The sequence below is a fragment of the Amblyomma maculatum genome, chromosome 11 (assembly GCF_055883805.1).
Source record: "Amblyomma maculatum isolate TAMU_Amacu chromosome 11, ASM5588380v1, whole genome shotgun sequence".
Lineage (NCBI taxonomy): Eukaryota > Metazoa > Arthropoda > Arachnida > Ixodida > Ixodidae > Amblyomma > Amblyomma maculatum.
In genome coordinates, this window is record NC_139354.1 from 133211732 (window position 1) to 133222729 (window position 10998).

Consider the following 10998-nt stretch of genomic DNA (forward strand, 5'->3'; position numbering starts at 1 on the left):
TGAACGTACATTGTCATGAAAACATTTGAAAGAATTAACATATTGTTTGCCTAAGCAGTTCCCAAAAGTATGCGGTAAAATGTATGACTCTTTTTTCATGTTTGACAAAAAACTTCTAATCTCAGTTTATGGAGATCGCCTACGCTGGCAATCGCTATTGCACTCTCCCCGTCCCTCCTGCGAACAAGAACTCGGCCGTTGCTATGCCACACAAACTTGTAGCCATTCCTTTTGGCCCAGATTTTTGCGTCGGCTAAGAGTGCACGCGCCCGTCTTGTCAAGTTTTCCAGGATGAACACTGTGTCGCTTGAGTCACGCAACTTTTTCCTACATTGCCACCAGATATCCCGGTCTGACTGCTTCACAAAGCGGCAAATTACACCAGGAATTTTACCTTTTTTTGCTGGTAGTCGGTGAATCGATACGACGTCACATTCCGCTAGCTGCTGCAGGTTATGCTGCTTAGCAATCGCATTGATTTTGTAAAGCAGATTTGCTTCATCAGTCTGTTCAATTCCATGAAACTCGAGGTTGAGCCGCCGGCTCCTCCATTCAAGGTTGTCGACTTCAGCCCTTAGCTCAGCTACATTCCTGTACTGGGATTCAATTTTGTCCACCCTGCATTTCAGTTCAGCGATATCCTGTTCATTTTTTTCGGTTCGTGTTAGCAGTTCGTTATACTGCCCTTTAATGAAGTCTAGTGAGTCCTCAATATTCTCAATCGTTTCTTTGAGTGTTAATAGCACATCGAGTTTGTCGGTTGTACTTTTGAGCCACAGTTGAATGTTTGCCATGTCAGGTTCGCTGTCAATTTTTTCAGTTGCAGAGGTTCGTGATTTCGAAGATCTGCATGTCGAGCAGCGCCAGGTTTTGCGGTAAGCTTCTCCTTTCGTCTTGATAGTTGTATCCGCAATGCCCGCACATTTTCCTGTGTGATATTTGCAATGACACTCGGCACATTCAATTGTGGCATCGGTCACATCCAGTTCAGTATCACAAGTTCGACATTGTTCGTTTTCCATACTTTTCACGTGGCAGCAGCGGCAGCAACGACAGAAGTGCAGGAGTGTAAGAAAAGTTTACCACTGACCTGCAGCAAAAACGGTTGCTTTTAGAAAAGAAGTTCATTCCATGCTGCCGCTGCTGCCAAAGTGATGCACAGGCTCCGGTGGTCCTTTTATAGCTGGTGAGACCTCAACGACAGCGCCTAGATAAGGCAAATCTGCAGTCTCTTTACAGGTGAGCTGTTCGTTACTGCTGTGTTCGGTTTCATTTGTATGCTTGCCGGCCGAAGCGAGTTTCCCACTTGCTGCACGCACCGTTATACCGTATCTTTTTGATATTTTTGTCTGTCGTTTCTATCTGTGGTTGAAGAATGCAATAAGTTGTGGAAGAAGCTCCGAGATCACTTTATCCGCGAACGGTTGAGGCTGCGAACGGGATGCAGACGGCCCGCGGTTGGCGATCTTTTTGCGCATGCTCCGAAGAGAGCCGCAGACTGCGCGCAGTGAAACCGGCGCAGTGTGAGTGACCGCGAGTGACGCTTGCGCGCGCGCGGAACACGTCGAACCATAGCCTCCTTTATACACTTTGTGCCTGTCAACTCCGCCCTCCGCAGCCGTCGCCGCCGCTCCTCCTCCGTTGACAAGTTACGCCGCTGGCTGCCGAGAGATGGCGACAGAGACGTACGGTCACTGGAAAGCTGGAAAAGGACGTGGTGACAGTTAATCAGGACATAAGAAAGTTAAGCCTGGAGAAGCGTTTCGAAGTGGTTGAGGTAAACAGGGAGGTACGTAAAGCAAGTTTTCGTAGGGCTTTTAAGCGAGATGGCATTCATTTTAGCAGACGGCTGGGAGCAGAGATCGGCTGGCGCCTGGCAGGCAGGGCTGTAGCTTTTTTAGGGGGTCCGCGAGGACTCCGTGCACAGAGGTAGTTAGAAGTGAAACAGAAGAAAGTGTAATAATGGAGGTTGAGCCCCCCAAAATGGCAAAGAGTAGATCTAGAAAGAAAAGTACAAAAAAGAAATTTAGCACTAGGATCAGCTCCATAAACATGCAAGCAGGTAGAAAAAGAGCGAAATGGCTAGAGATAGAACAGCAGTTGAAGGATGACAAATAGGTGTGTACGCTCTTTGCGAGACTCATCTCAGGGATCTAGAAGATACGCCTTCTATAGAAGGCTACGTCTGGGAAGGGTGCAACAGAACGAGAACGGAAAAAAAGGGTAGAGGGGTAGGTATGTTGATACACCAGGGAACAAATTGGCAAAGAATTAAATCATCTTGTAAAGAACACATCTGGGTTCAGGAACAATTGCCGGCATAAGGACATGGCTAGGGGTAGTTTATTTAGGAACAGGACATCCATGCAGGAAAGAAAAAAAGGATCTTGATGAATATCTCAGTAACGATATAAGCCAGTTTGGAAACGGGGCCAATATTATTCTACTGGGGCACATGAACGGCCACATCGACGATCTGGATGGATACACGGATTATAACGGGAAGCTAATGCTAAATTTCTGTGAGTGACACGATCTGGTTACAGTAAGTAGAGAAACAACATGTGAAGGCCAAATCACGTGTGAATTCCGCAACAGGCAGAAGACCATTGACTATTGTCTAATGTCGCAGGAAATTTATAGCAAGGTCACAAGAATGGAAATAGACGAAGAAGGGGAGTGTAGTATGGGAAGTGATCATAAATGTATTAGTCTGCAGGTGGGGCCCTTGATGAAAAGAGAAATGGAACTTAGACAAAACGTAAACGCAAAATTAAACGACGATCAAATAGCGCAGATAGCAGCAGACATAGAGGAAGCAATAGAGAAAAGCCCCATGGAAGACTGTGATTATGATCAGGTAGAACTACTCATAAGGAGGAAAATTCAGGAGGTTAAAGTAGCAAACCGCTGGAATGGAAAGAGGAAGCCACGGAGCTGGTGGAATAAGGAAATCAGGGAAGCTATTGAACAACGACGGGCTGCTTCAAGGGAACACCGAGTGGCAAAGAAAGCACAGGTATCTCAGGAGGAAATCGACCAAAAATGAGAATCTTATCCACAAAAGAAACGTGAGGTACAGACCCTCGTCCAAAGTAAAATAAAGCAGTCCACCGATCGCTGGATGGCTGACATGCACGATGCCACTAGAGGCGGAGCAAGAAAATTCTGGAACTATATAAGCTGGCTAGGGAAGAAGAACCAAAGAAAGCAGGATCGGATTCAAGATAACGAGGGAAATTGTTTAAAGGGAGACAACGCAGTGAACTACACTACATCAGTTATAGCCGAGTCATTTTAGAGCGACGATAGGGCAATCTCCGCGAATAAGGAAGCAACACAAGGTAGCAGAATACAAAGCAGCTTAGAACTGACCAATCTAAACTGGAAAAAGGCAGAAAAAAAAATTCCTAAAAACACATCTACAGGAATAGATGGAATTCCGATCAAGCTGATTAATGAACTCGGTCTAAAAAGTAAGGAAACGTTGTTAAAAGCTCTGGAAACAGTCATCACGAAAAAGCAAATTCAAGACAGCTGGCGGCAGAGTAAAATGATTTTGATTTATAAAGGGAAAGGAGACAGGATGCACATAAAATCCTACAGGCCGATTACCATAACATCTGTTATGTACAGGTTAGCCATGCAGGCGGTGAAATTAAAGGTGCAAGCATGGGTTGAAAGTAACAAGATACTCTGAGAACTTCACAACGGCTTTAGAAATAGTAGGCGCTTAGATGATAGCCTGTTCGTGCTTACCCAATGCATCGAAATATCTAGAGTCGAAAATAGACCTTTGTATTTGGCCTTCCTGGACATAAACGGGGCGTACGACAACGTAAGCAGGGAACTCCTGTGGAACATATTAAAAGAAGAAGGTATCGGTTATGAGATAATAGAGTTCCTACAGGAAATATACCGGGATAACAAAGTAGAAATTACGTGGGAAGGGATAAGAAGTACGGAGGATGTCAAAGTATGCAAAGGATTAAGACAAGGATGTCCTCTATCACCGGTGCTGTTCATGCTTTATATGATAAACCTGGAACGGAGAATACAAGACAGTAACCTAGGTTTTAACCTGTCACATAGATTATGTGGAAAGGCGGTAGAGCAGCGCCTCCCCGGTTTGATGCATGCAGACGATTTTGTACTGCTAGCTGAGAGTCTGGAAGAATTGCAAAATCTAGTTAAGTATTGCGGAGACGAAGGGGATGCTCTAGGCTTCAGTTTCAGCGCAGTTAAGTCGGGTCTGATGCTTTACAACGGCTCAACTGATCAGGGTCTTAAAATACAAGGCCATGAAATACATATAGTAGCTGAATATAAATATCTGGGGGTATGGGTAAACGAAGGATTGCCATACATTGGAAAGCATGAGCAATCACTTAAGGCCAAAGGGCGAAGGAATGCCGGGATAACGAAGCATAAGGCATTGTGGGGACACAATAGGTATGAGGTTTTGAGGGGTATTTGGAAAGAAATTATGGTGCCCGGACTTACTTTCGGAAATGCGGTTTTGTGCCTAAAATCAGAGGTACAGCCGACATTAGAAATAAATCAGAGATCCATTGGACGATTAGCACTAGGTGCCCACGGCAAAACTACAAATGAGGCGGTACAGGGAGATATGTGCTGGGCATCTTTCGAAGTACGGGAAGCTCAGAGTAAAATATTATGTGAGGAACGCCTGAGAAAATTGGACAGTAACAGATGGGCAGCTAAAGTATTTAAATACCTGTACTTCAAAAGCGTGGACACACAATGGAGAAAAAGAACTAGGAAACTAACTAGGAAGTATGCTAGTCACAAGGATGGAGAAATAAAGAGCATTAAGCAACAGGTGAAAAACACACAAGGCGAAAATTTGAGAAATTCGATGGAAAAGAAACAGAGTGTGGAATTATACCATAAAACCAAGATACTCTGTTGGGCGAGTTGGTACTTATTCATTAATATAAACAGCGTGAACACGAAGACAAGGGACAAGAAACAAGAAAGCCACAGTACATGCGCTGACTCACAACTAAGCCTAAGCCTGAAGCAAGACTAACCGGCCAAGAAGACGCACACAGGAAAAATCGACACAGAAAGAAAGAGGGGTGTGCGTCTTCTTGGCCGGTTAGTCTTACTTCATGCAATGCACCAACTAGCCCAACAACGTGTTTTACTAAGCCTAAGCCCTTTACTCCAAGGCCCAGAAAAACAAACATGAAGAAAACGAAACGAAACGAAATCACTTAAAAAAGAGGTGTCTTTTTTAAGTGATTTTTTAAAGTAATTTTTATGCAGCAGGTGAACCCAGGGGTTGTTTCACGTGACTGTTTCGTTTTCTTCATGTTTGTTTTTCTGGGCCTTTAGGCTTAGTTGTGAGTCAGCGCATGTACTGTGGCTTTCTTGTTTCTTGTCCCTTGTCTTCGTGTTCGCGCTGTTTATATTAATAATGAATTGAAGTATGCTAGTCACAAGGATGGAGAAATAAAGAGCATTAAGCAACAGGTGAAAAACACACAAGGCGAAAATTTGAGAAATTCGATGGAAAAGAAACAGAGTGTGGAATTATACCATAAAACCAAGATACTCTGTTGGGCGAGTTGGTACTTATTCATTAATATAAACAGCGTGAACACGAAGACAAGGGACAAGAAACAAGAAAGCCACAGTACATGCGCTGACTCACAACTAAGCCTAAGCCTGAAGCAAGACTAACCGGCCAAGAAGACGCACACAGGAAAAATCGACACAGAAAGAAAGAGGGGTGTGCGTCTTCTTGGCCGGTTAGTCTTACTTCATGCAATGCACCAACTAGCCCAACAACGTGTTTTACTAAGCCTAAGCCCTTTACTCCAAGGCCCAGAAAAACAAACATGAAGAAAACGAAACGAAACGAAATCACTTAAAAAAGAGGTGTCTTTTTTAAGTGATTTTTTAAAGTAATTTTTATGCAGCAGGTGAACCCAGGGGTTGTTTCACGTGACTGTTTCGTTTTCTTCATGTTTGTTTTTCTGGGCCTTTAGGCTTAGTTGTGAGTCAGCGCATGTACTGTGGCTTTCTTGTTTCTTGTCCCTTGTCTTCGTGTTCGCGCTGTTTATATTAATAATGAATTATACCGTAAGTGGAAAATGCAGATCAGGAAGGAAGATTTCTTTAACTCAAGAGGCAGCGCCCTACTTTTTGAAGCTATAGATCAGGGTGCCTTAGAACACGCAGCTACAACAAGAAATTTAACAATGGAGATGACGCATGTGCTATACTCCTTTCCAACAAGGTAGGCGCCATCTTCCGATAGAAGCCTCAAACCAGGGGGCAGAAGCCAAAGCTAGCTTGCTGTTAGCGAGAGTACCGAGCATTTCAGTGTTGCCCATTCCCTCTGGACTGCTTGTTGACTGCTTGGACTGCTGCGCTGTATACGCGATAGTTGTGTGCGATTGTTTTTTTTTTGCGGTGATTCCCGCTAATTTTAATGACCGGCTGTTACCGGTCGTCATCTGGACAACACTGTGCTGTTTACGCGTGTACGAGCAACCAGAAAAAAAGAAATGCGGCAAGAAAAGTGCACTGCGCAACTCACGGCGTTGTGCAAGAAGTCTGCGGGTGCAACATGTTTTTATTGCACAGATTTCCGGCACACCCTGGCTTTAGACAGCGTTGCATAACTGCAGTGAATCGCAAGGATTTTGTGCCCTCTGAGTCGTCGCGCATATGCTCGCTTCATTTTGTTGACGGCAAGCGAACGGAACAAAATCCGGAACCCATGCTTCGCCTTGGGTACAACAGGAAGGTAAGGGCGTGTAACGAGCGCAAAACAGCTCCTCGCTAAATTCCATGAATGTCTTAATTGTTAGAGGTTGCGGAAGGGAGACGAGGCATAATAAAGGATGACACAGTTGTGCCCGAAAAGGTTCGTTAAGACACAATGTGCAAAGCGGCGTTACTAAAAGAATGGTTGTTTTTCAGCGAGCGAAGGGGGATGTTTCTGTGGGATCTGCTTCCATGCAGAGTGCCTCCCAGTCATGTGTGCGGGAAGCAGCGAATAGTTTGACTAGGGAAGAGCCTTAATCAACGGTAAGACGTTGGTATTTGTTTTATTCACTTAGGCTTTTTTTTTTTGCCCGAGAAGAGACCTGGCCCAGTGAGCTGATATTGCTTTAATCGCACCTGCAGTCTGGCACGGACTCTAGTTGCGTTACAAGCGCTCTGCGGTGCCGCCATGGTAATGGTAGGTGTTATTTTCCTTCTATTAAATATGCTCCGTGTTCGATTGTCTGAGGGCTGGGTTCACCAGTGAAACTGAATGGCTAAATCCTAAACACTACGTTCCGCGCGAATTTGGAGGCTTACATCCAATCTTAAATTTCCGCAGAATTTCGATTATCGCTTGTGCGGTGTGTGCGAAAATGATGCTGCTAAACAGAAATTATTCCCTGTGTCTAAGTACACGACATTCCTAGCTCCAAATGAACCACTACTCTGATAATGTGGAAAGAAGAGGTTTTCCTAAGTCAAGGCACCATGCTTTTCTGCCATATACTCTACATATATGTTCATTTCAAGGAGCATGGCTCACCTTAGCATATCTTTGCAGGCGTCTGAAGACGAAACCACAATTCAGCATGTACAGGAAATTCAGGAATCTGAGACGGTGAGTAAACAGTTGTGGTTTGCCCCCATTTCTGTGATGGCTTCAGTTGTGTTGTTGCACTGAGTTGCCTATTGAGCAAGCTGTCTTTGTGCTGCATATTTGGGACGTCTTGAATCGAGTAACGACAGCGTGAAAAATTTTATTTCAGGCAAAACAGAAAATGTTGGAAGACACTGCTGGCAGCAGCGGGGAGGCAAGCTCCGATATGCAGTATACAGTAAGTACCAGAACACTTATTTAATAGCTGCCTAAGGAACTGTTGTGGCTTTAATGTTAAAATAATTACACGCCTGTTGTATCTATAAAATGCTGCAGTTTTACCTATGCATAGGCAGGAGGGTGCCTCTTTGGCTTGTGTTTCATTTATGCAGACAATGCAGGTTACTGCTTCCTGTAACATGGAGGGAGGCCACCAGAAGCAGACTACAGACATGGTAAGTTGGGCAATAGCTTTATCATAGATTTCCTATGAGCCCTGCTAGCAGCCATAAACAGTCTTATAAAAAGGAGGTTATGATGTCCTATCGGTTCACTGGATGAACATGTGTGAAACATCACTGTTCAGCTTAAACAGCTTTTTAGTGAGCACTCAGTCTCACAGGTTGCTGTTCTGTTACAGGCAACACAGACCGGTGTACTATCTCTCCAAGAATTGGAAGATTACCAGTGGCAGTGTGCTGACATGGTAAGTTCAGCAATGTTTATAGTGCGTAATGTTCAGGTGTTCTTCACAATCTTGTTACTGGGCAATGAAGCATGGATATGAATGCACAAGCAAAGTGTGTAGCAGTGTGTGTGCACCATACTGTGCAGTCACAAGTGGCAGTTTTATTTCAGGTAACACAGACAGCACCATCACATCCTAACTTGGACCATGGCACAGACCTTCTGCACAGTTATACAGATGCGGTATGTTTATCAGGAATGCATGTTTCTCATATAAATTGCAAATATGGCTGTGTACAACAGTTCTCACATTGATTCAACTGAAAAAAAAGAGAACATGCCCGCACCAACGTCCACCCTGATTATTGTTTCAATTTGAGACAATGCCAAAGGCATACATACCACTGGTGTAGCCAAGTGGGAAGCTGATTCATCTGAAAAAAAAAAGATCACGCCAGCACCGTCCTCCCTAATTACTTTTAGATGCCAAAGGCTATGGATACCACTGGTGTAGCCAAGAGGGAACCTGTCAGCTAATTTATGCGGCATACAAAATAGTAGCTGCATCATAGCGGCCAACCTTTCTGATCGCTCTGAAAAATGGAAGCCTACCAGAGTGCACATCATGCAAGCTTAGTTGGGCACAGCAGCACTGGTTAAATGTCAGATACACTTTGTGCTGGCCTATCATTGAGTAAATCATGGTGAAAGTTTAGTTGTGTTGTGTTAAACAGTGGTTCTAGAGTGTGAGGCAGACTGGCCATTGCACATAACCATATTTTTTTTTTCACAACTTAAACGGGGCAGCATTATGCGCAACTTTAGAAAGGCTGCACTTACACAGAACACTGTTTTCTTGCAATAGCATAAATCCTTAACACGCATCCTTTATTTTAGTTAGCCGAAGCTACGGGGACCCGCTCACTAATGAGCAATAGGAATGTGAACCTCTGGCTTTTCTGGCTGTGTTTTAGCAACAAACACTGCTTGCTTGGTAGGACATTCAAGTGCTGCTGTTTTATTTCAGGATACACAGACACCAGCAAGCTCAGACCCATGTGCCGAGATAGGTGCGGTAAGTGGGTTTTACGCTGGCTTTAGCACAATCATGGCAGTGATAGAAATAAGTTTATTAACAGACATGATAAAGCATGTCCCAAGTGCCTGCTGCATGCATATTTTCACCATAAGAGGTGAAATCTCAACTTTTACTGAGCTAGCCTTATATTCAAGCAATTATGATGGCATAGTTCAGAATGAAGCCTTGGCACGGAATATTTTCAAGATCATTTGAGGGGCTGAATGCTCTTACATCCAAAGATATTGAGATATTACTAAGCAGGTGCTTACTGGAAGGTCAGCATAGCTATGAAGAATGCTTCTTTTGATGCACTGCTTCTCCTGTTTTTCTATAGGTGTCAACGGACAATGTGGCCCCATAAGAACACAGAGCTCACGAAGACCATCCCTACGCACAAATTATTCCAAACTGTGTGCAGAGAAGCTCGTATGTTAGCACATTGTCAGGGAATGACATTGCATTTTACACAGGTTTACCGCAGCCAGCTTTCGACGGACTTGCAAAAGTAGTGTATGCACTAGCCAATAAGACTAGCAACCTCTCAACTGAGGACAAACTTTTGATGTGCCTCATGAGGCTTCGCCTTGGCCTTTTGTATGGCCATTTGGCACGACTTTTCAAAGTGGCCGTTTCAAGTGTAGGCAATTATATTAGTCGCATGCTTAAGCTTCTTTGCAATATAATGAAAAGGTCAGTTGTTTGGATACCGAGGAGCGCAATAAGGAACAGCATGCCAGTGTCTTTCATTGAGAATGGTTACGAGAGAACTACCTGCATACTGGATTGCACTGAAGTGGCTCTACAGCGAGCCAAGAAGCTCACGGCCAGAGCACAAACATACAGCAGCTACAAGGCACGGAACACAGTGAAGTTCCTTGTTGCCATCGCTCCTAATGGGTGCATTATGTTTGTGTCAAAAGCTTATGGCGGACGCGCTTCTGACAAGTTTATAACAAGAGACAGCCATGTTGGAGATTACCTTCTGCCTGGGGACGAGATTATGGCAGACAGAGGGTTTACCCTTGATGAAGAGCTCGAAGTTCAAGGGATACGTCTAAACACACCAGCGTTCACAAAAGGTATATGTTCGCCAACTGCTGTATGTAGTTCCAAACACAATGTTTCAAATGCCTTTGCAGGTCAAAAGCAGCTTACAGAGAAGGAAGTGACCATGTCACGTCGCATCGCCTCTTTACGCATCCACGTGGAGCGAGCAATCAATCGCATAAAGGCCTATAGAATTCTGAAGCAGGCTCTCCCCATCAAGTCAAAGAAGACTATCAGCAACATAATTTTTGTGTGTGCAGGGCTCTGCAACATGAAAGGGCATCTGATAAAGCCCCGAAGTGAAGCCTAAATGCAATTTCGCTTTTTTCTGATAAATTTCGCAATAAAATCTGCAAAAGATATATTTTTTGTCCATTTCATAAGTGGTGGATATCCACTGAGCATTTATGTAATATCTGAGTACTGGCCAGAAGTGATTTGATTCCAGGCCAGTCTTTCAATGGGAATATGACCTGCATATTATGTGGCCATACGCTTGCCTTCATCCTTTTGCAACTTTCAACTTTTTCTGCTCCTCACACTTTAGAGACTCCATGCTTTG

General features: G+C 44.1%; 2 protein-coding genes across 2 annotated transcripts; one reads left to right on the forward strand and one right to left on the reverse strand.

Moving 5' to 3' along the window:
- Positions 1-95: 95 nt before the first annotated feature.
- LOC146175000 (uncharacterized) lies at positions 96-794 on the reverse strand. The gene has a single exon (XM_084585503.1). The coding sequence runs from the start codon at positions 792-794 to the stop codon at positions 96-98; it is 699 nt and encodes a 232-aa protein (XP_084441629.1).
- A 7246-nt stretch (positions 795-8040) lies between these two features.
- LOC146175001 (uncharacterized) lies at positions 8041-10746 on the forward strand. The gene is made up of 4 exons (XM_084585504.1): positions 8041-8076; positions 8262-8327; positions 9808-10468; positions 10529-10746. The coding sequence occupies exons 1-4, from the start codon at positions 8041-8043 to the stop codon at positions 10744-10746; spliced, it is 981 nt and encodes a 326-aa protein (XP_084441630.1).
- The last annotated feature ends 252 nt before the right edge of the window (positions 10747-10998 follow it).

Coding starts and splice junctions, on each gene's coding strand:
- LOC146175000 (XM_084585503.1), bottom strand. CDS start 794: ATGGCAAACATTCAACTGTGGCTCAAAAGTACAACCGACAAACTCGAT.
- LOC146175001 (XM_084585504.1), top strand. CDS start 8,041: ATGGAGGGAGGCCACCAGAAGCAGACTACAGACATG. Junction 8,077..8,261: donor AGAAGCAGACTACAGACATG/GTAAGTTGGGCA, acceptor GTTCTGTTACAG/GCAACACAGACCGGTGTACT. Junction 8,328..9,807: donor AGTGGCAGTGTGCTGACATG/GTAAGTTCAGCA, acceptor AACTGTGTGCAG/AGAAGCTCGTATGTTAGCAC.